Raw genomic sequence first — 23,789 nt, 5'->3', positions numbered from 1 at the left:
GAGGTTGGGCCAAAAAGGGCTGTACTGTAAGAAATTCCTCCAGCAGAGGTAGAGAAGTGGTAACCAAGATATGGAACAGGCCTCAAAAACAACAAAATGGACAGAGACTGTGAATTTACAGACTCACTTAGAAACAGAATTGATGACAAAGCTACTGATAAAAGGTTTGTTCTTTCTTATGGATAGAATTACAGTATCACCACACTATAACCTGTGCAGGCATTAATTAATGTGGAGGACAGCAGATGGCATAGTATGACTCTTCCTTTGGTCAAGGACAGGAGTTATATCATCTCCTGTCTCCTTTTCCTGCTTGGGACCCTTATTCTATTGGGTATGTGCACATACAATCCAATAAAAATTCCAACTGTTGAAAATTTACCTATGCAATATAATGATTTTCTGTAGGCATGGTTTAACTGGTAACTATTAAACTTACTCAAAGCTGATGCTTAGTGAGAACCAAGTGTCTACCTTTTTGTCTCCACCTACTGAACTCTGTGTCACACAGGTGCTAAGCATTAAAGAAGTGTTCCAGGGAGTGTTCATGGTAAGTCCTACTTGTACTAAGTGAAGAAATAATTTTGTGTTTGCAGTGTTTGGTCTCTTGTTACTTTTAGTTCACAGGATGCTTTCCAGCCAAAAAAGTAAGAATCAGATTTATTTTTTAGCTAGCCTTAGCATCATAATTCAGGATCCTTTTAATGTTCAATTGTGTGTTTTCCCTATTCCTGCTTGATGAGTCTTACGAATGACTGAAACATGAGAAAATCACAGTCGTCAGTGAAAGTGTTGGAGAGAACTCCCTGTATCTGTTTTACAGCTTACTATCTCTCTCCATTCAGTGCTTTGCTAGTGGCCCACCAGGCTATAATAGTCTTCTACCAGATACTGGGAAAAGTTGTTTCTTCTTCCAATCTGGGACCTCCAACTGATTAATATATTCTCATGGCACTGCTGTTTGAAACCATAACTGGTAAACATCCCTTTTATCTGACAGCCCCAGTCCCTCAGCAAGGGCCTCCCCTAACCATCACAATCTCTGTGTAAGAATGCATTAATATGAAATACTATAGGCTCTGTAGCCTGGCAGCATGGGATACAACTGTTTCTGTGCAGAAAAAAGAGATGAAATGAAAGCACAGTAAGCACATAAAATATTAAAAGCTTAGAGTGATACAAAGTGTTACAGGGTGACCCTTTTTTTCTTTCTTCTCTCTGTGGGCCAAATCAGATACACATTTGGTGAAAAGGACCCTGATCCAGCTACAATTAAAAAAAAAAACAAACAAAAAACAACAATAAAACCAAAACAACAAAGATTCAAGAATAACCTGCTGGAAATAAGCCTTGGACACCACAGTGCCAAATGTGCCTCTTGAGTTCTACTGAAAAAGAAGCTGGGAAGAAGTGATTGCCAGTAATTTAAAGAACAACTGGGAAGTTAGAATACACATTACAAAATCAAGCGCAGTTTCTTGAGTTCCTCTCTCCTCTCATGTCCAATAAGCTGCAGCACCCACAATTTTAGCAGGTTATATGTGATATACAGGGGACACATATTTCACATGATCAGGTTCTTCAGCTGTCCAAGCAATTCCAGATTTTAAAAGGTAACAACAAATCATTTTAACTCCTGAAATGGAAGACCATCTGGACAGATGTAATTCTTTTACCTGCAGACCAGGCTGGCTCTAGAGAACAGAGAATAATTTGCCTATTGTAACTAGTGTTTGAAGGGAATAAAAGCCCTTGTTTTCAAGACATGTTAAAGTCAGGTATCTGAACAAAGAAGAAATAATTTTCCTACACTGGATTTCTTCCTCATTGGAAACTGGAATAGCCATAGTCCTTTAGTTTTATGGTTAATCCTCTGTACCAGGGCAGCCCAGCTAGTAAGGCACTGAGTGTTCTGTAAGATGGGTAAAAATCTTGCTGACTTAGAAGTTACTGTAAATAGAGGGACATATTGTGTGAATGCAGTTTAACAGTGTAGTGAATTTAAAGGTCTGGCCTGAGTAAGTGGTGTAGTGAAGACATACTCTTTGTGACAATATTTACATTCTTAATGTTTATGATAATAGTTTGCAGCTCTGAAGGCAAAAGTATGTGAATATTTCCTACTACAGTCATTTGTATTACTACAATGAATGACAAAGTGGGCATAAAACATGATTAAATCAAACTCCAAAAATCAAGCCCACAGAATTAATTTCTAAGAAACAATGCACAAGGCCAAATAGCAATAGATTAATTCTCTGTGCTTTGAATGAGCATAGCTGAGTGCTTACACTATTTTTACTGTGATTTGATGTTACTCATCTTATAGTAGGAGCACAGGGAATTTCCCATGCCTAGAGGTGGATAATCAGTCTTTATTCAGTTCTTTGAAAGCAATGAGGTTCATTTATGAGTCTTCTTTGTGAAGGCTAACAAGGCTGGCTAACAAGTCAAGCCACTTCTGCTTTTATTTTTAAACAATTACCTTTAACATTTTCTGCTTTTGAAAAATTCACGTTGCTGTTTTACATGGTATAGATGTGTTATATTCATATCCACATAGAATAAAACTGAATGGCTAGTTCACATATGTTATGAACCAGGCTGGTAATGCCTACGACTATTGAAGCTGACTGACATTTCACTTTGTAATATCCAGTTACTGTTAACTTTGTAAAACTTTAATCATATGGGATGAAATACCCTGTGCTGAGTAATGAAATAATTCATACTTTTTAGAGAATGCTGTTTTGATAACAAAAAAGAATCCTGAGCTACTTCTTGGAAATGCCCCTCTAGCATAGTAGTCCCTTGGATCCAGCATGTAGTCGAGACTAATTAAGCAAAAGAGGCAAAGTTTTCAATGGCAAACAATACTGTACTGATAACTGTAGCTGCTAAAGCATGTTGCCTGTGTAACTGAGCCAACCAAATGCTTGCTTCCTACAAAACAGGACAAGCTTACTCTGATGTCAAGAGGCAGCTCTGGAAATATACCCAGACAAACTTGTTTGGCCAGTGCCTCTTTACTGGCCATTCCCCTCCCAGAAGTTTGTTTCAGAATGCATTGTAATCTGCAAGTTTGTAAAGGAACCCTGGTCTTTACTGAGATGCAGCAGGGCAATGGCTGTTAATTTCCCAGAAAGGTGTTGGCGAGGGCGTTGTAGCGATGTCGCACTGAAGGATGTGTGAAGAAAGGACATTTGGGGTACTACTGACATAACATGGCATCATCCTACTAGTCAGCTGGTGTCTGATTTTTCTGAAGGCTGTGAAAACATCTTATATCAAGTAAAAGTACAGAGGAGGTTATGGAGAAGAAAGAAGCTTTATTCTCCTAGAGAAAATGAGTCCATTTCTTCCTCTTACATTGAGCTCGAGCTCACAGTTCGTCCCTTGTTGTTTTCATTGTGATTACTCTTTGCGTAGTCCAAGTCAAGACAAAAGGAAACAGGGTAAGCCCTACATCTGATTTCTAATGCATTCTCAGATCAGTGGTTGGCAATCCCTACCTTTGAGTAGGAGGCTGAGATTTCATAGAAAGAGGCCTTAATATCAAAGATGTGCTATTGAAATTCCTATGAAAATCTGCTTAAATTTGGCCAAATTATGAGACTTTGTGAAACAGCATTTTGCACATGTTGGAGACATGTGAGAGTTTAATACTTAAGTCTCAAAATATTCTATGCTTGCTTAGCAGATAAATCTCTCACATGCATGGCCAGACTGCATAGCTGCCATTCAGAAAGAAATAATAGCAGTGAGACCAAAACACCACTGCATCACTGCTGAAAAACTATAATTGCTTGTGTTGAGTTTGATAAGGAAACTGAAAGCGGTTGCTAATCTCTCAGTGATCCTCTCTTCCCTTGCTGACCTTTAATCAGCATGAAGAAACCATACAATTTAAACAAGAAAAAAAGGCAATAGATTTGAAAAAGGAGATGATGGAGATAGAGATGAGAAGGGCAAGCTGGGTAAAGAGCTGGGAACTAGGAGAGGGGGCTAATGAAGAAATTTGAGACAAGGACCCAGGAAACTGGAGGAAGTTTAATTGAAGGGCTGTCTGGGAGCCTGCTGGAAGTAATGAGGGAAGCTAGAATGAGTCATTCTGAAATCTGAGGACTTCAGCACTAGAAGAAATATTTTCATAAAAATATTGACACAGTCTGTTTTAATCCTACTTCAGATCTAAGTCATGCCAGTTCATGCCCTATTTTAGACTACATACAATACATATCTGGGTTGATGCAGCTATTTCTGGCCATAGATGAGTCTTTAATTTCATGTCAAATTGGTGTCAAACTGGTCTGCTTTGTCCTTTGTGTCTTTCTTCTTTTATTAGTAATCCAAATTAACTTGATAAACAAGAGTTCTGTACCAATGTAAATTCTGTGCAGCTGGCATGCACTGTACCATTTTATAGATTAAGAAAATGAGTCAGGTGAGTCATGTATTTTGCTTTAGGAAGAGCACAATGAATCTGTGAATGAGCCAGGAATCTAAACTCAGGAATTTCTGACCTGTTTTTTTTTTGGAAATCCCAGCTCATGCTGCCTGCTATTTTTTCTCATTACACTACCAAGATAACAAGCCTACTTTTCTTGTTTAACGTGTGCATTGGTCTTATTAATGTTAACTTGTTATAGTCAAGCACCGATGAGACAACAGTCTTGACCTTACAAACAAACCCAGCTTGTTAGCTACTGTTTCTTAATACTTCCTATCTGTAACTTTGTTGTCTGTGTTGCTCAAAACCGAGCTGAGAATTGTCCTCTTTGCTTTGTTGACATACCAGAGGAGGAAAAAACCCACATTGGTAGACAGAAAATTCTTGAAGTGAACAAGTGAAGGACAGACTCATTGTTTGTATTCCTACAGGGGTGTGTCATACTTAAAGAAATGGAATGGGGGTGGGAACTGAAGGAACAAGAGACAACCATGAAAGGAGAGAGGATGAGAAGGCTGCCTTGCATATTAATGAGAGCTCTCCTTTAATTGGGAATTTCCTTTCACTACAGTTTTCTTTTTCCTTTTTACACCACCCATTGTTTTGTTGTGTTTTTTTTTCTTCCTCTGCCTTATGTGTTATTTCACGTTTGTTCCATTCTGTGCAAGAGCAGCATGGAGTTGGCTCATATCCTGATTTCTGAGAAGTGCAGTCTAGAGACCATGCTACCACACAGTGGGAAAAGCAGTGTTGAAAGGAACTGGTACAGAAAGCAGGGCAAAATTTTCTAACATCCCTCTGCTGAAGGAAGAATTTTGAGTTATTCTCAGAAGGATGACAATATCATGCTTACAGGATTGCTGCCAGGAAGCTCTTTATTCTGTACAAATTGTGTTCTTGTGTCAGGGGCATATTTCGAAGCTAGGTCAAAAGCAAACAAACCAAACATCTGTGGGGTATCAGGTGACTGGTCCAAACTGTATTATAAACAGGTAAAAATACCATTCCATAACTTGAAATTTAATTCTTCTTTTCCTCTGATGTTTGCACCTAAGTTCACCTAAATCTGCTGTTGTCCCTCCTTTCTATGTAGGTCATGTCACCCGAATCTCATAGTGCCCTTCCCCAGAGTGAATGAGCTCTATGGAAATCATTGCAACAAAACAGATACCTGTTCCCATATAGTGTTCAGAGAGAGACAGACATTCTGCCTCAGTCCACCTTTGTGTTGTACACTGATGTTACAAATGCTGCCTTTTGCTATTTATCCTGTCTTCTCAACTCATCATTTCTTTTTGAAAAAGTGAAGCTACACACAAGAAGACATATAGTTAAATAAAGATGGGGAATTTCACCAAAACGAGAGGATTCAAATAAACAGGGTAGATTCATTCTTAACAACCACATACCTGAAATTATTTCTGTAATTTTTTAAAATTACACGTACTATTCGTGTTCTCAGGGAGTTATTCTCTCGAGTCTGAGAAATAAGGTGTTGGGGTTTGTGTTTTTGTTTTGTTTGTTTGTTTGTTTGTTTTTCCTGAAATACTTCTAGCCTCTACTGACCTTAATTTATTCTCCAGTCAGTTAATTGCACATGGTAGACCTCTCTACACACATAGAGAGTCTCAGTGATTTTTTTGTACTTCTGCATGAGCATGCTCTGAGTGACTCTTGGCAGGGTAGGAGAGGAAGAAAACAACAAAATCCTGGAAGAATACAAGCCCAAAATATGTGTCCATTAGAACTGAGTGTCTAGTATACACCCACCTGGTCCTAACATAATTCCTTCTCTGTGTGCTAGCAGACTGTTCCCTTGCCCTGATTATGTTGCTGACATTATGCTCATGAGGGAAATTCCTTCCTGACTCCAGATCTGGTGAATTTATAATCCTGTTGATGTAAGCAAAGCCCCCTGTACTTCTAAGACCCAATTGTCCAATCAGTTCTACATATAAACCTCCTGTTGAAGTAAACAGAATTGCACACGAGTAGGACCCTGGTATGGTTCCTGCTCTAGAGCCACAGCTACAAGGTAACTTTAAGCTAGCACTGCCCCGACAAAGAAAACAGCAATCTCACTGCCTTCTCCATCATCAGCTGCTTGTCTCTGCCATTCTCTACATAGGAAAAAGTATTCATGGAGGGACACAGTTTAACCAGTGAAGTTAAAATTAGCCAAGAAACAATGAGTAAATAATCTGCTTTTTTAAACATTCAACTATTATTAATTTTCATGCATCTAAACTTTCTCAGTAGAAAGCCTTCAAAATTTCAGCAGTGTTGTGTTGCCTAGTCTATCACACTGAACTATCACTAGAAGACTAACCACAACAAGGGAGAAATGTCACATGCCAACATTGCACATTACTGGTAATAGTTTATATTGGAAATGTTTTTTTTCCTGTGTTCTTTATGAGGAAGGATAGGACACAGAAGATGTTTTAATTTAGAAATGCAGCTGGGGTGCCTCATGAGAGCTGCAGTTTAGAAACTTCATGGTCCTATTGTTTTCTGTTCACCAGGCTCTCTAGTCAGACAAAAAAAGTATTATACAGTGTGGTGCCTTCTCTTTGGGTTGTCTAGCTTTATCCTTCTATTCCTCTCCGACTTCTAAGCTGAACTAACCAGAACCAGGGATTCAATTTTCTGTCTAGTTGAAATCTCAATGATCCAATTACTTAAGACCAGCAATTACTGCTAGTTCCCTTCACTCTCATAATGCTTTGACTGCAGCTGCTTTTAGATTTTCATCCTTATGGATTCTTTGTGTTGCCATTTAGGGAGGCAGTTCTGCCTCAAAATTTAATGACTCTTTCCTGTTGTCTTTCGCTACCATGCCTTAGAATTCCAGTCCAATGTGAGAATAAGCCAGACAAGCCTCACACTCATACTGGAGTTCTGGATATGACCCAGATCATAACCTGCACCAGGCATTAAGGTATAGATGGCACAACATTTCAGTCGTAACACTGTCAAGCACCGAGCCATGCTGTGCACAGCACAAGTAAGAAGAGGCAGTGTTCCATGTGTCATTACTCGGCCAAATCTGAGTAGTGCTTGGCACCATGGACAAGACGACGTTGTTGTCAGGTTGGCTGGCAGGAAAAAAAACAGTTGTCAAGAGTTGTCTGTCACGATAATCAAACAACTTAGCGAGAATCAGAATTAGGGAAATCTAATTTCCCTGGATTTGGCCATGAGGGTAATTGGTTCTGGCATCTCACCCCACACAGGTCTCGGGACGAGCTAAAGCCGATCTCGGCCCAGCTGCTGCCGAGGGGCCAGCCGGATACCTCTCCGCTCTGCCCTTCCCCACAGCTCCCGACGTGGCACAGCAACAGGGCGGACCTCTTCGCTGCTCCCACCATCACCCAAAACTTGGCGAAATCCATTCCCATTCGGCCGGGCAGCCCCACAAAGCCGCCCCTCAGCGGCACACGCAGCCCCGCGGCGGGGCCGCCCCGCCGCCCCTCAGGTGCGCCCGTCCCGCCGCCACCTGCCGCGCCCCGCCCCGCCCGCGCCTTTCCGGCCGCGGCCCCGCCGCGCCTGCGCAGCGGCGGCGCGGGGCGGCGGTGCCGATGCTGCCGGACGGTGCTGGCGGCGACGGCACCGGGAAAAGGGTCGGGAGCGGGGCCGGGAACGGGACCAGGCGAGCTGGGGAGCGGCGCGCCCGTCGAGCAGCGCGCAGCGCGGGGCGATGAACTCGCGCAAAGGTACCGCGCTGTGCCGGCCGGGCGGGCAGGGGGGGGAAGCGAGCGGGGGGAGCTGTGCGGCCGCCGCCGCTCACGCCGGCTCCCGGCTGTTCTGTTCTCCCGGCAGTGCTGGCTCTGCAGGCCCGCAGGCGGCGGCCCAAGCAGTCTGCGGCGGCCGGCAGGAGGGACAAGCACTCGGCGCCCCACAAAAAGTGAGTACGGGGATCACTGACCCGCCGGGACGGAGCCTCCCCCCGGGACCCCTGCGCTGCCTGCCCGTCCCTCGCGCGTCCCTCCCGCCGCCCCGTGGCGCCCGTGCGGGCGGTCCCGGCCCCGCCGCTCCTCGCACGGGGCTCTCGCCGCCGGCGGGACAGGCGGCGGCTCCCCCGGCCCGACACAGCCCCCGCCCGGGCCGGGCCCTCCAGGACCGTCCCGAGCCCGGGCGCCGGGCTCAGCATCCTTCGGACCGGGCCGCTGGTGCCCTGTGGGAACCCGCGCCGGGCACTCCGGCTCCGAGAACCCCCGGGTTGTCGGGAATCTGCACAGCTCTCATGTTCCTCTGGGTTCTCCCTACAGTTCTCTCATCTTCGTGGTCTTCTTTCCCTGTGCTTTCTGTTCCGAGGTTTCTTTCTGGTGGCATTGTCCCATCTGTGGGCAGTCCTTTTCTCATCCTGCTCGGTACCATCAGATTATTTCCCCTTCCCAGATGTGTCTGATTGCCAGTGACAGAAGTTGTGGTTTGTTTTCCCCTCATCTTCTGCTAGCCGTTCATGTTCTTGTCACTGTCCAGTGGATTTTCTCATTCTCATGATACCTGTTTTCACTGAACTACGAAGGAACATTCTTCCGTCTCTGTAGTGTTCACACTTCACTCTTTTTCTGGTTTTGGATTATTTAATTTTTTATTCCTTGTAGGATTACATGCTTCTGTCACTAACTTTCACTGTGTCTTGTTCAGTGGGACTTTATTGGTGACACATTAAGTTGCCAATAGACTTGTCTTTGTTTTTGTTGTTTGGGGATCCTGTTTACCTGCTTTGGTCTGGCAGGGAAACATATGTCCTGATGTCACTCATTCCCCTCTCTTAGTCCTTAGAACTGGAAAGTAGGGTATGGTGGACGGATAGATATGTATGTGGTGAGGTAGAGATGTTGCTATGTGCTGTGGCAAATATGGCAGTTGATTCGAGGGGTAAGGTCTTTTTCTTTATGACTTCTAGTGGAAGAAATAATAATATGTGACCGTGAAGTGTTTTTTTTTTTTTATTTTTGTAGTTATGATGAACGGGCTTTTTTCCCTCTTTAAGATGGGTAAAGATAACGTATGATGAGAAGCTGGTGTAGCAGTGATCAGACTTTGATAGCTAACTTTTGTTCACATCCTCTTCCCTTACCGCTGTTTCCTCCAGCATTGTATGAAGGTTGCACTATGCTTTCAGTTGTTTGAATTTGAAGTTATTGCAATGGAAACAAATTTGCTGTGCAATATATGTAGCCATTAATACCCTTGTGTCCTTTTGGAAATTCAGTTTGTAATATTGCATGGATTTGTTTTGGTACTTTGAAAGTGGAAATAGGTTAAATTTCATTGTAACTCTAGGTTCAGAATTATTTTTGTAGCTTTCAGTTAAATCTTAACCACAAGGTTATTAATAAACTTCTGTTCTGCTTAGGTAGTAGAGCATTTAATACACTTCTTAGCGGGGCTGCTTTGGGATGTCTTGCTGAATGAGTTTGTTAAAAGTTTGCTTTCACAGACACTTATTAAGCACAGAACTGGTACTCTTTGTGTTTGCTGAAGAAACTGGCTACTGTTAAGTCAGGCTGCACAGTCAGTAGCTGGCCATTTGCCTTACTGAGTCGGCATTTCCAGATGCAATGCCCCAATCTGTTCAGTTGCCTCATGAAACAAGTGGTTTTGCTGCAGCAGACAAGAGCCATCACTTCATTTCTGCCATGTATGTTTTCTCTTGAAACCACTTTTATGCTATGGAGACCTCCTACTCTTTTTTTATGCTTCTTCATGAAAGCAAAACTCCTTTCAAGTTTTTAAGTCTCCTTGTATATGGCTAAACAGTTGAGGCCCCCAAAGTAAAGTCAGTACCAGACATTATTTCAGAAGACAATGTCACCAAAAGTATCTGTTTTGTGCTGTTCCTAGCTTTGCTTTAACTTCAACTGCTACAGCATGCACTGGTGTTTTAGAGCCATATGGTATCTGTGATGCACATCAAATGCACAGTAGCTGCAAGCGAAAATGTTGATTTGAGGGGTGGAAATTCTATACTGCAAGTTCCCTCTAGTGAACTTGTTCACTACATGAAAATTGTGACTTATTTTTGAATCCAAAGCTGCTTTTTTTTTTAAACTGTGATTCTTAGGAAGACTTTTCTCTGCCAGGTCATAGCTTTATATGGAGCAACTTCCATTGTTGCTACTAACAATGTGCTTCAAAGGAACTGCAGGATTCCTCTTCTGGAACTGGCTAGGAGAGTTATATTGTATTGTAGCTTACTCACAGCCCTTTGTTTGAAAAGTATTAAGATGATGACAAAAGAAGAAGAAAAAGTTATAGTACACTTTAATTGAATAGCTTTTTGTCTGTTACGATTTTAATTGCTGAAGAAGGCTGTGAGATTGGTCCTGTAACTGCTCAGTGTTGACCCCCTAAGTCAATGATGAGAACTGGTAGAGGTGAATCTGTATGTTTTGTGTAATTGGAGGGAAAAATAAGAAAGTAGAAACTAAGTGTCTCATTCTGAAGAGAAAACACTTTGTCTTAAATCAGGACATATATCTATAATTGCATGCAATAATATTTGGTATGGCCTTACTTTGAATTCAAACATCCAGGCTACTGAAATAGAATAATATTCCACTTTATTAAGATAACAGTTAGCACTTGATTTTGGTTTTAATGGAGGGACTTGAATGTGGTGTGTGCAAACTACTTACATATTTTTTGAGTTGGACAGAAGATTAATCAAAATGGTTCATTTGGGTTTTCTGGGAATTATTTCTCCTTGAAGTTGAGATGTGCATTGAGAAAGATCTGTGAAGTAGTGTTTTTGACAGATGCCTGAGTCTGTTCAGAGGTAAATTTGCTTAAAGATAAGACAGTCTGTTTACTGTCCTTTACTTAGCATTAGGTAATGGGGCACTAAGCACTAGGGCCTCAAGCATGTCTACCTTTTACATTCAGCAGAATGGTAGGCTCTTCTTTGTATTCAGACTAGTATTGGCTTCAACTGAAACAAACTTCTATCTTGGATACTTTTTTTGCTTGATCTTATTTCTAAGTGAATATAACAAAAAACCAAGTGAATACCCAGTCAGAGATTTGTCATCTTTAACACATTAGCTGTACATTTTTATCCAAAATTAAAAGAAAGCATTCTGTATGTAAAAATATCCAGATGATGATTCGTGGACCTATGGAGAGAGGATTCTTTACTTCAATACAAATGTATAAATCCAGATACCAGGATTGACTCTTCAGAATTCAGTTTTCTTGTGGTTTTGTCTTTAAGCAGTATTTTAGAACAGGTGGTAGAGACCACCTGATACTACTTTGCAGTGGTTAAGAGTATCTGTGTAAGATAACACGGGAAGTGCCACGTTTCTGTTCTGTGCACTTCCAGGTGACTAACTTCTTGGACCCACAAGTATTGTACAGCTATCAAGGTTTTAGATGTATGACATTACTGTGGAATCTGAAATGTGTGAAAATCATTCACTGCTTTTGTTTGTTAGCATTTCTCTACCACAGTGTTTTTCAGACTCTTTCAATAAGTTGTTTTGTTTTTGTTTTTGTTTTTTTTAAAGCAGCATCTGTTAGATAGTTCCTGTGCCCATGGTTATTGCCTGAATGTATTCTGTTCACTGACCAAAGGCTACAGGTAGACCTCTCGGGCTTTCTGTATGAGAATGACCATAAACAATCACAGTCTGAGGTGGTCTGGTATTTTTGAAGAGAGCTAGGATAGGTTCAGAAGGATAGAACCTAAAGTTTTGCCAATATCTAGTGAAAGCAAACGAGGTGATTTCAGTTCTCTACAGAAGAACAGGACAGGTCCGTTAAAAATGCAAATGTAACTATATAGCAGTTGTATTCATAATTGTTCCCTTTTATTACTAATTCCTTCTGTTGTGATTCTACCAGGCTCTTGCATTTGTAACCTAGCCTATATTTTAATAATCAATAACTAATTCTGTTCTAGTTGCCTTTAGGGACTTTGGGCATGGTCCCTGTTTTACTAGGCTGTTTAAAAGAAAAATCTTTTAATAATATTTGAAGGAACAAAAAATTGTCTCTCTACCTGTCATTACAGTTCCAAATATTCATATCTTTAAAGTACTGTTGGTTTTATATATTTGAAGTGATAGCCCTTGCTTCCTGGTTTTCCTAGCAACACTTTTTTTTTTTTTATCTCTAAGACCCTTATCCTTGTTTTCTCATTTTCCACTTTTAACCTGTTAACAATTATAGCATATTGTAAGAGGGGTGGTGCTGTTTGAAGCTGGCAGAGCTTTAGTAGCAGTCTTTTTCCTGTGTCCACCTTTCTAACCTAGTAATGCCTTTTAGGATGAACTCTGCTTTTGGAAACTATTGTGTTTGGATGGATCTCTGAAAATGTGCAGAGAAGGTATGGGGAGAAGTGGCTGGAAAAATAAGGGTAGTATAATAAAGCACATCTTACAGAACAGAATTGCAGCAGTCTGTGTCTGAGCCTAAGATAACCATAGAAAAAGTTTCTGTGTTTAAAGGAAGACATTCTGAACAAGTCTTTTGGCTGAAAAAGGTGGTCTACATTTCCAAGTGAACCTCTGCAAAGGTAGTAACTTTTTTGCATTTTCTATGTATTACTTTTATTTTAGGCTACATGTTTGGAAATCCTATGATTTAAACAGTATGTATGTCTAAATACCACATATTTTGTTTTTGTCCGGCAAAGCAGCTGGCAGACTTTTGACTTTTATGTTGATGTCCTGCATAATGAAGTCATGTTCTGCTAGGGAAGCCTCTTTGAGTGTTAATGCTAAAGGAATCTTATCTTGAGCTTGTTGGTTAAAGGCAAACCGCTGAATAGGCCCTGGTGAAATAATGCTTCTTGACAGTATTGGTGCCTCACTGTTTTTTCCTCAACTGAAGCTAGTCGATGAGAAGTCAATAATTTGAATGTAGGAGCTTAAAAGAATCAAGGGCTTCAGTTGCCTTGAGCTATTGTCAATGCTTAGTTTGAAGTTTTTTAAAATGGAAGGGAGAATTCCATAGTTAGAGGTCAATTATATTTTCCTATCCCTGAGGAAAAAATTTAATATCTCTATTGTTCTTGTCACAGTGATAAAGGTCAGAGCTGTCCAGCTATAATATCTGTACCTTAAATTCTGATATTAAAATCAATTGCTTACTACTTTTCAAACTGTATTAAAATTATATTGGTTTTGTATTTGTGTTTCTAAAGAAAACTCTCTCGGAATACCTTTTTTCCCTTTGCCTTGATCTGTTTCCTGTAACCTGACCTCTCACTCCAGTCATTTCTCTGTTAAATAATTGTTTGTCTCCTGCTTGCTACCTTCCTGTTGGTGATCACCTGTATGTGATGTTACTCCTTCATCACAGACTGAGAAGTATATGTTTGTGCAAAACCATTATAGAGGAGGTTCTTAGGTAGTTGCCTGGAGATGGGTGCAATGGAAGTGCTGCTTCTATCCTTTAAGAAGGATAAGATGGGACACTGGAACCATTGGTACTTTTTCAGTATGCTATTGTCAGTGCAATTTGATTTTCCAAGTCCTGTCAAGTAGGTTTGTCCTAATACAGTGACCCACTTGTATAGTCATATCTAACAAATGTTTCTGGCACCCAGTGATGTAATACTGGCCTAGGTGTGTGTTTGATCTAAATTACTGTGGCAGCTCTTAGATTTTCAAGGTCGCCTCAGTAGATCACTTGAAGCATCTGATAATCTGCATGAGCCTGACAGTATCTGTGAGCCTAGATCCAAACAGGGTGATCTAACGTGAGGCACTCCTGTACCTGGCTCAGGAAGGAGCCGTGAAGCTGGAGTTAGCTATTAAATGCGAGTGCACTGTGAATCAGTAGAGGTGTGTGTTTGAGAAGAGCTTTCATGAACCCAAGAACAGTAAGGTAATGATGATGGAGTAGAGAAGCATTCTAGGGAATGCAAAATACTAAAGGAATGGGCATGCCTGAAATGCTAGTTTTCTTGTAGACTTTGATGCCATCTGCAGGTCTGAGTTTTGATGCCAAAATGAGCCTGGGATTTAAAGTCGTGAATCTTAAGAATTCATATTATTTCCTCTGTTGTTGTGAACAAGTAGCTTTGTTTTAAAGTTTCTATTCTCATGCTTATGTAGTAGTTCAGTAAGTCACTTACCTGTCAAGTAAGAATTAGATGCCTGAGGAATTTTAAACTTGTTATTTCAACCTGCCTTGTGCAAGTATCAATCACAGGATTATAGGCCTTGCAAGGCTTCGATGTGTAAGGGCTGGCTGGTAACTTCACATCTCTTTTGCAGGCTATTAAGGAGCAACAGACTGATGGACTTGGAAGGCAACTGGTTAAAAGGGAAGCATTGCTTTTAAGTTTTACTAATACGCAGGTATCAGCGTGCCAGTTGACTGCTGCCAAGTAACTCTGAGTTACAAAGCAAACACATGGTGATTTGGTTAGAGTGAGGCTGTCTGGGTCATTAAATGATTTTTTTCTTTTTAGCATAGCAGTCACAATTCAGCATTTTTATGAAAGAGGGAGCCCTGAGGAGATCAGAGGCTTAAACTTTCTTTCAAGTTCTTTTTTCTGGTGTCACAAGGCACAGTATGACAGATCCCTGTTGCCAGAATCTATTCTCAGGTGAATGTTGTAAAATTTTAGCAGTGTCAGGGAAACTTGAGTAAGACCAGGAGCTTCATGATATTGTTACGAGTTCTAGCTCAAAAGAACAAAAATTATCTTGGCAGATAATAGTATCTGATTTTTTTTTAAGGTAGTCTGTTGCTTCAGGTGACCTGTTTCGTGTATTAGTAACATGGTGTTTCAGCACATGCTGGTGTCCAAGTCCATGATACTGGTCCTAGACATTTAATCAAATTCTACTAGCATTGCCTCTCTTTTTTGAATGTTAATTGGAGATTTTAATTTTTCTGTTTGTTTGTTTCCCAGAAATGTTTACTGTATAGCAACTTGTAAGTCTTGGATTGTCTCAACATTGTTGAGAAGATGACACAGTGATTTTGGTAGTTGCTTCCAGCATGCTAGAAGTTGCTTCTCTATGCATTTCATAGAGATACTCTTTAATCAAGAATGAGCAGTCCTGGGAACTGGGAGCTTTGTAATAAACTGGATATTGCTGTTGTGGGCAGACATAATCTGGGCACATCAACCAGTCAAGGCTCTTGGAGAAGCTGGATGTGAAAACACAATATGTGGATCTCAAGTAGACTTAAAATGTGAGATAGAGTTATGAAGAAGTGAACTGAGGCTACCACTATATTTTAAATCACCAGATACCTGTTGCATAACTACTTTGGTCTTTAGTATGGATCAGTTACTTTTAAGTAATGAATTCTCATTGCTAAATCAAGTTTAGTAAATCCGGCATCTAAAAACTGGGTTGAAACTATTTATTCAATAGACAATACTTATTTTTCCCCAGTTGTCTAAAACAAGTGTTGTTGAGAATTGATTAGTTTATCTGAAAATGTTGCTACAAAGCTTGACAAATTTTATTTATCCTGTTCTTATTATTGAAAAATAACAAAACTGTATTTACTAATGTATTTTTCTGAAACCAGAAAAATCAGTTTTGTGTAGTGAGAATATTTGTCTTGGGAATAAAGATATTGTTCTTTTAAAGTGATCATTTTGGTCTAATTTTGTGTTTCCAAAATAACTCTCACTAGCTTGTGCCTTACAGGGTGACATATCTTGTCCTAGTTGTAGCATTATGAAAACTTGAGATAAAGTGTAAGTAGATCACGCTCTCTTCTCCTCCGTTTGTACTTTCTCTGCAACAGCTCCTTGTCTTAATCCTCATCTTGTGCTTTGCCAGGCTTGGAAAAAACAGAGTCTTTTTAAAAACTGCAACTAAAAGAAACAATAAAATAAAACACAGCTAAACGTGTACATTGAAGCGAAACCACAAATTTATTTCATAAGTTTTGTTGTTTTCATTAGTTTTTTTCCATGCATCAGTGTGTGGTGTGTGGAATTCATGCTACACATCGATCACTGGTGATTAGCTTAGAATGCAGTTTGGATTGGGTTTTGCAGTTTTGGGACACGTCAATGGAGGACATTTATTTTGGGGATAATATTTCATTGAACCAATTGCTGTTGTTTTAATTTTCCTTTGTTGTTTGAAATAAAGACACTTGTATGCAAAGTTTCATCTATTTCAGGAGGATTCGTAGGAGAGAGCGTGGCAATCTAAGCCTAATCAGATGCAATGGTAAGTCTAATTTTAAGACACATTTGTGGCCATTATGTCCAAAGATAACAAATTGTAAACTCAGTGTGAGTTTACCATACTAAGCAACCGAGCAACCACCAGATAAGTTTGATAGTGAAATTTTGATTGTTAATTTGATCCATCATTTTTTCTGGTAAATTGTTTTGGTTTTTTTCCTGTGAGTCCGTTCAAAGACTTGACCAGCAGTTGCACATCTGCCCTGTGGGCTTTGCCGCTTCTCTTTTGCTAGTTTTTCAATATTACAATCCCTGAATGTTGCTGACCTCCCTTGTAAGAAGACCTTGAGCCTTCCATTTAATTTTGGTGTTTTGCATCTTTTTCCAGCTTCTCTGGCCTTGGATTAGGCACCACTAGTGCCCACCATTATAACACTGCTGAGGACACAAAGATAAGTGTGCCAGAGCTGCCGTGTGGGGTTGCAGGAAGACAAAAATATGGATTCTAGAAATAAACAATACATAAAATAAAAGCTCATTACTTTGGAGGCAACAGGGCTGCGGTTTTGGAGAGTGCAATGATAAGTGTATGGTACAACCAAAGGTCATCACCCCCATTAGATGAGCATGAGTGTGTTGAGGTTGTGAATTCAAAGTAGTTTAAAAAATGGAGAAGGGAAGTTACTTCCCACCAACCCCCAGAAGACTTGTAATAATTCTTATGTGTCATCGTTTATAACTATGTAACATTGGTTTTCTGATACTGCTTGTTTTCAGGACAGCTTCCTTAGATACTGACAAGGTATGACTGATCATAGGGAAGTTATAAATAAAGTACCTTTAGATGCTGTAACTGAGTTCATTAATACTGCAGCAAACCAAACACTTAAAGGTATTTTAATATTTTTATAAGAGGCTTTAATTCTGGCATATATTGTGGTAGTACTATGTTTATGTACATGTTGTGAAGATCTGAAAATAGTTAAAATTCTAGGTCTCTCGTGATGACTTTTATATTCTGCCTTTGCAAATGAGGAAAAAGGAACACAGTAACTTGGGGTGTATACATGTAAAAGGGAATAATTCAGCCTTCTAATTGTGCCACAATCGGAATCAAACCACTTGATGTATTTGCATTGTTATGCTATCTTCTTTCCCACTTTAAAACATTTTAGATAAATATGTCAAGCTGTAAAGTCATTTTAGAAAAACTATGAAAAGGGTAAAAGAAGGTCCTCTCATGATGATTTTAACACCGAAAAGTTAATGACAGCAAATAATTATCTTTTCAGTTTATTTGTGCAACGCAAAGATTGCTAAAAATCACTTCATCTGATTTCTTCAAAGTGGGAATTTTTTCTGGAGGACATATGTTTAAGTAAGGAATGTGACTGAGTTTTTAAATTGGAAAGGGCCTTTATATATGCTGGCAGTGTCTCTCTTATTCCAAACAAGTATGTACGTGATTAGTTATGGCAAAATAATGGGAATAATGCAAGAGTTAGCAAAAACTTAAAAGAGCAAACCAGATCACATGGGACCTCTGAGAGTGGCTCCTTAGCATCAGGACATGATGGACAAAGGGAAGAGAACGTGCTTGTCCTGTTAGTTTATTCAGAGTGTTTTTAAGGCGTAGAGATGTTCATATGCAAGGGCAACGGAGACAAATGTGTGCCAGCTTCTTCCTAATTACAGTTCACAGCCTGAGGTAATAAGTTGAACTGAAACTGCGCATGGTTTAAATTACTGTGTTAAACTCTGAACTGTGGTGCACCAGACACTGGCATGTTTGATTTAGCAATGATTGCTGCAAAGCAGCAATCTCTACAGCAGGAAGAAGTCTTAGTTCTCAGAGTCTGTTTTTCAAACCTTTTCTCAGTTTTTGTTCCATAGCAATATTTCAGTTTTGATGCTGTAAAATTTACATTGGTAATAAAGGAGCTGTTTTAAAATAACATCGCAGAACTAAGAAAAAGATTTTATTGCTTTTCATTGTTTGTGTCCTTAATCAGTTTTTTTCTCAAAAGTTTGTGTCAACTCTGCCAATATTTTACTTTCGAGAAAATGTATATGTTATGCTTCATATTTTGTAGTTGATTGGCATTGGTATAGGTAATAAATAATAGTTATGTAGGTGTACGTACATAAAGTGTTGCCTTTACATAAGAAACTTAATTTGGGAGTATTTAAATAGCCTTTAAACCGAGTACATAAAGTCCCTTAACAGTCTGCAGAAGTAATAGTTTCATATCAGAAATGAAAGTATAATCCCTTGGTGTTCCAAGAGAGACTGAAAACAACAAAGTAAAAAAATTGGTCCCCTCTCACTTCTTTGTCCAGTCACCTTTTTTCACTGGTTTGCTTCTTGTGGTGTTCTCATCAACACATGACAACATTACAAGCAAGTGAAATAAAATGGAGCAAGCTGCTTTGTTTCTGTTTTAAGATTATGGTTTCTTTCAAACTGAATTATCATAGATAATGTGGAAATGAGACCTAATCAAAAATTAAAAGCATGTTAACCCCATTTCACAGCATAGAATTTAATTTGGGGTTTTATCAGCAGCAATGGAAAGCAGCAAAGCTTGGATTTGCTGCCCATAAATGTATATCCATATTATCAGAATGAGAAGTCAGTGAGCAAATGGAGACATTGCCTTATCTAAGCAGATGCACATGGATACGGTGGGGGGTACTTGGAGGAAGGAAATAAGGCAGAGCCAGAGTAAGGGGACTATAACAGAAGATGGAAAGGCTGATTTACAATGTAATGTTTCACTGATGGGGAAAAAAATGTGCATGCGCTCCAGCTGCTGTGAGCAAACACCCAAAATGCTCAAACAAATCTGTGAAAATTGGAAATGGCGACTTGGTGAGGTGAATAGAGCATGTCTCTCTATGTATGTGTGTATAAATAAAATGGCTTGCTATTTCTCTTCCTAGTAACACAGTGTCTTACTTAGAGGAAGATAAATTAACTTCATTCTGAACTCACTGTTTCCTTTATGGAGGCTGGGAGGTAGGGAATCCAGTGACTTCTGGCTAAAGTTCTTCCCTGCCTATCTCCTGTGTTTGCAGCATGATCCTCACCCACCAGCTGCTGAGGTATTTACTAATGCAGCTTGCACCTGTGTGTTTCTCCTCAGTCTAAATAGCTACTAATGGATCCATCTGTATCTGCTCTTCCACATCTTGGAAGTCTCTCCTCACTGCTCTGTTGCATCCAGGTTTCAGAGAGGTTGCTATGAAGTCTTAATGGTCTCATCAAATAATTATTGATAGTTGAGTTACAGTGATAATAGTATTTTTTTCAAATTGCTTAAAGTCAAAATGATCCATGCCCAGACTTTGTAGTATCTGCTCTTTCTCAGGTGCTGTGCCTATCCTTCTGGGGTGTATGGTTTCATTTGGATAAGGGAAGGATATGGCCTATCATCAGCTTCCTGGCCCCCACTGAAATATATGAGGTTGATGTTGGTAGCTTCTCCCTCCTCATTCTGAAATTCATTTGAGTAATTTTTATGTGATTCTACACATTGTTTCTGTGCTGCCTTGTAAATCCATGTTGCAACCCCCGTCAAGCCATCCAGATTTACTATATAATGGTGTATTTTACATCAGTTTGGTGCGTGTTCTTTGCCCTCTGTGATGGCTTTGCCCAGCTCCCAGGCTGCAGTCCTGTGGCCAGCAGCTGACTATTGCTGAGGTGTTTATAGTCCCAAGTCTCTGTGATCCTGTGACTTTCTAGTCCTCTACAGTTGCTCCATATCTTTAATCCCTTATACTGCATTTTATTCCAGCATGTTAAATAATTCATTTACACAGAATAATTATTATTGCTGTGTTAGTTCCAGATATATGTATAACAGGTGCTACACTGCACAACTGTACAAAGCTAAGTGATAGCTGAAACTAAGTAGGTAAGTAATTTGGTCAGTAAACTGTTGCTCTTCAATGCTAAAACAAATGTCCAAGTGGGCCAAGACATGTTCAGACAGAGGCTGGTGAGTCCCAAGGCTTGTGTTACGAGCTTAACACAAAGCCTGTGGCCTGTTAGAAAAAACAGCAACACTAGTTTCTATCGGTTCTAAGGTCTTGCTTTGTGTGATCCCTGGTGAGGAGCAATCACTGTTCTTTGTTTGGGTAGCCTGGGTGCAAATATGCTGAATACATAAAACTGGTGCCATTCTCTGAACCTTGTTGCTGCTCAGGTGATTTTTAAAGCTTGCAAGAGGCAGTTAGGAAGTGACCAGGCATAAATTTAGTTCTGATCTGGTGATGGCTGAGTGAAAGTGCATTCCAGACCTTTTACCAGGAAGATGGATGACCTTGGAATTCAAAAGATGGTACTTAAATCTGCACATTTGAGAAAATATTTGCAGAAACTGTAAGCAGAAATTTTATCGGAGAAGGGGTTTTTTCTGTACATTTGAAAAATTGCAAGAGGATTAGCTTTGAGTTAAGATTCCAATACAATCTGCTTTGTTTTTACGGAAGGTCTAGCTGTTTTATTAACATTTCAAATTATTTCCCTGCTGGGAACTGCAACAGTAGCTAGTGGGAAAGTCTGGGCTAGTGGGAAAGTTCTCATTTGCAAATCAGCTTTGGAAAGACCTTTGAAGGTTGGATCTTGTTGAAGGAGTATCTTAAAATATTGGTGGTTTGCAGAGTAGCTTTTGGTTTTACTTATATTTAGCATGTAGTTATTCAGTACCTCATTAGAAAATTGTTATTTCTTCTCTCAAAAGAACATTTGTACCTGCTGTCATGAAAGAAGCTCTAAGGCTTTTAGGTATAAGAGGACAAAGCTATATAGCATTGTGTGTTGAATAGACATTTTAGCTAAAACAGCTGTAAGGGCTTGAGTGCATTTTCAAAGTATGATCTTCATTATAGAAATACTTTGTGTTCTAAGTTAGATCAGAAATGTGGCAGGAAATAACAGAGAGATCTTTTGAGTATTTTAGAGAATGATATTATAAGCAAAAGACCTACTGGTAAAGTTTAGAGCAGGTAATGCCAATAAAGGAAAGTTAACGTAAAGCAGATAATTTAGTGTTGTTACATATTTTAGAATGCTGCACAAGTTTGAGAAGCTATGTTAAAAGTTTTGGTTGTGTGTGCATTTAGATATCCGTGATGATATCAAACATCTTCTGTATCTCACCGCCACAATAGTCTTGGCTCTCTTTTCATGTGCTGTAGGTATTCTTCCCTACTCTTCACCACAAGTCCCAAGTGTGTTGACTTCTCATGCCCTTGAAGTGGAGCCTCAGTGCCTGTGCTCTCTCCCATTCTTCAGTGACCCTCCTTCAATAAATGTAGCCTTGTTTCTGAACCCTGCCCAGTGCCATACTGGACTTCCCTTTCTGAAACTGATGGCAACCTCTGTGAGGATCTGAGCTTCTCCTGTAACTGCTGCTCACCTTTGTGTGTTGTGCCAGCTGGGCAGGAAGTGTCATGCTTGTGGTTACTGCTGTGGAGTTTGATTTGGCTGTTTGCTCAGCTGGCAAACAGGCCCTCAGCAGCTGGACAAGCCAGGTGGAAATATGACAGCTGGACTACACTGACTTTGGGCAGTACTAATAGGATTGGGTTTTTCTCAGAGAATCACAGAATCAGGTTGGAAAAGACCTCTGAAGTCATCAAGTCCAATCTATGACTGAACATCACCTTGTCAACTAGACCATGGCACTAAGTGCCATGTCCAGTCTTAAATGCCTCCAGGAATGCTGAGTCCACCACCTCCCTGGGCAGCCCAATCCAATGTCTAACCACCCTTTCTGTGAAGAAATTCTTCCTAATATCCAACCTAAACTTCCCCTGGTGCAGCTTAAGACTGTGTTTTGTTCTGTCATTAGTTGCCTGGGAGCAGAGACCTACCCCCACCTGGCTACAACCTTGTCTCAGATGGTTGTACAGAGTGATAAGGGCTCCCCTGAGCCTCCTTTCCTCCAGGCTAGATAACCCCAGCTCTGTCAGCTGCTCCTCACATGGCTTGTGCTCCAGTCCTTTCACCAGCTCCATTGCCCTTTTCTGGACACACTCCACCACCTCAATGACTTTCTTGTAGTGAGAGGCCCGGAACTGAACACAGGATTCGAGTTGCGGCCTCACCAGTGCCGAGCACAGGGGAACGATCCCCTCCCTGGTCCTGCTGGCCACACTATTCCTCATACAAACCAGGATACCTTTGGCCTTCTTGGCTACCTGGTGACACTGCTGGCTCCTGTTCAGTCAGCTGTCGACCAGCACCCCCAGGTCCTTTTCAGATGGACCACTTTCCAGCCACTCTGTCCCAAGCCTGTAGCTCTGCATTGGGTTATCGTGGGCAAAGTGTAGGACTGGCACTTGATCTTGTTGAACCTCACACCGCTGGTCTCGGCCCAACTATCTAGCCTGTCCAGCTGCCACAAAACTTGTAGAAATTTAGTAGCTCAGAGGTTTCCATCCGTGTTTTCAAAAATAATTGTATGTGTTCAAATTTGAGTAGTTTTTTGCATGCATGTTTTATTTCCAGGAGTACTAAATTCACCACTGCTGAATGTTGTGGAAACAATATTGCCAACTGTTTGTAAATGTTAATTTGTCATTAAAATTTAATATTTTTTTTTTATTTTGAAATAGGGACATAGAAACAGAAAGTATTAAAATAAGTCTTGTCAATCAGCTGTTACTAATGCTGCATAATAAGCACCTGTGTTTCCACAAGATACCAAGAATGGCTGTAATATGAACAAAGAGTAGGGTTATCTATAATTGTAGGACTCTTGTTCTGTGTGTATGCTGGTTTGGATCAGAATGAGCCACTGTGTGCCCAAATAGCCGAGAAGGCCAATGGCATCCTGGTTTGTATAAGCAAAAGTGCGTCCAGCAGGACCAGGGCAGTGACTGACCCCCTGTACTCAGCACTGGTGGTCACTACTTGAATCCTGAGTTCAGTTCTGGGCCCCTCACTACAATATATTGAAGTGCTGAAGAGCTTGTCCAGGGAGCTGGTGAAGGGTCTGGAGCACAAGTCCTGTGAGGAGCAACTGAGGGAGCTGGGATTGTTTAGCCTGGAGAAAAGGAAGCTCAAGGGACACCTTATTGTTCTCTACAACTACCTGAGAGGAGTTTGTAGCCAGGTGGGGGTGGGTCTCTTCTTCCGGGTAACAAGTGAAAGGACCAGAGGAAATGTCCTCGAGTTGCACCAGGGGAGGCTTAGATTAG

At 40.5% G+C, this 23,789-nt stretch overlaps 1 protein-coding gene across 4 annotated transcripts in view; it reads left to right on the top strand.

Moving 5' to 3' along the window:
- Nucleotides 1–8,028: 8,028 nt before the first annotated feature.
- The window catches only part of SRPK2 (SRSF protein kinase 2), a 140,067-nt gene continuing 124,306 nt past the window's right edge, over nt 8,029–23,789 (top strand). For 3 of the 4 annotated variants that reach the window (XM_032687845.1, XM_032687844.1, XM_032687840.1), the window contains exons 1-2: nt 8,029–8,166; nt 8,273–8,357. In XM_032687845.1, the coding sequence (XP_032543736.1) occupies nt 8,151–8,166; nt 8,273–8,357 (101 nt within the window). In that variant the 5' untranslated portion in view covers nt 8,029–8,150. Of the gene's footprint in view, nt 8,167–8,272; nt 8,358–23,789 lie in introns of those variants that run through there. The other variant, XM_032687843.1, reaches the window with a different exon arrangement.

The sequence above is a fragment of the Chiroxiphia lanceolata genome, chromosome 5 (genome assembly GCF_009829145.1).
Source record: "Chiroxiphia lanceolata isolate bChiLan1 chromosome 5, bChiLan1.pri, whole genome shotgun sequence".
NCBI classification, from domain to species: domain Eukaryota; kingdom Metazoa; phylum Chordata; class Aves; order Passeriformes; family Pipridae; genus Chiroxiphia; species Chiroxiphia lanceolata.
This window is presented reverse-complemented; position numbering and strand designations above follow the sequence as displayed.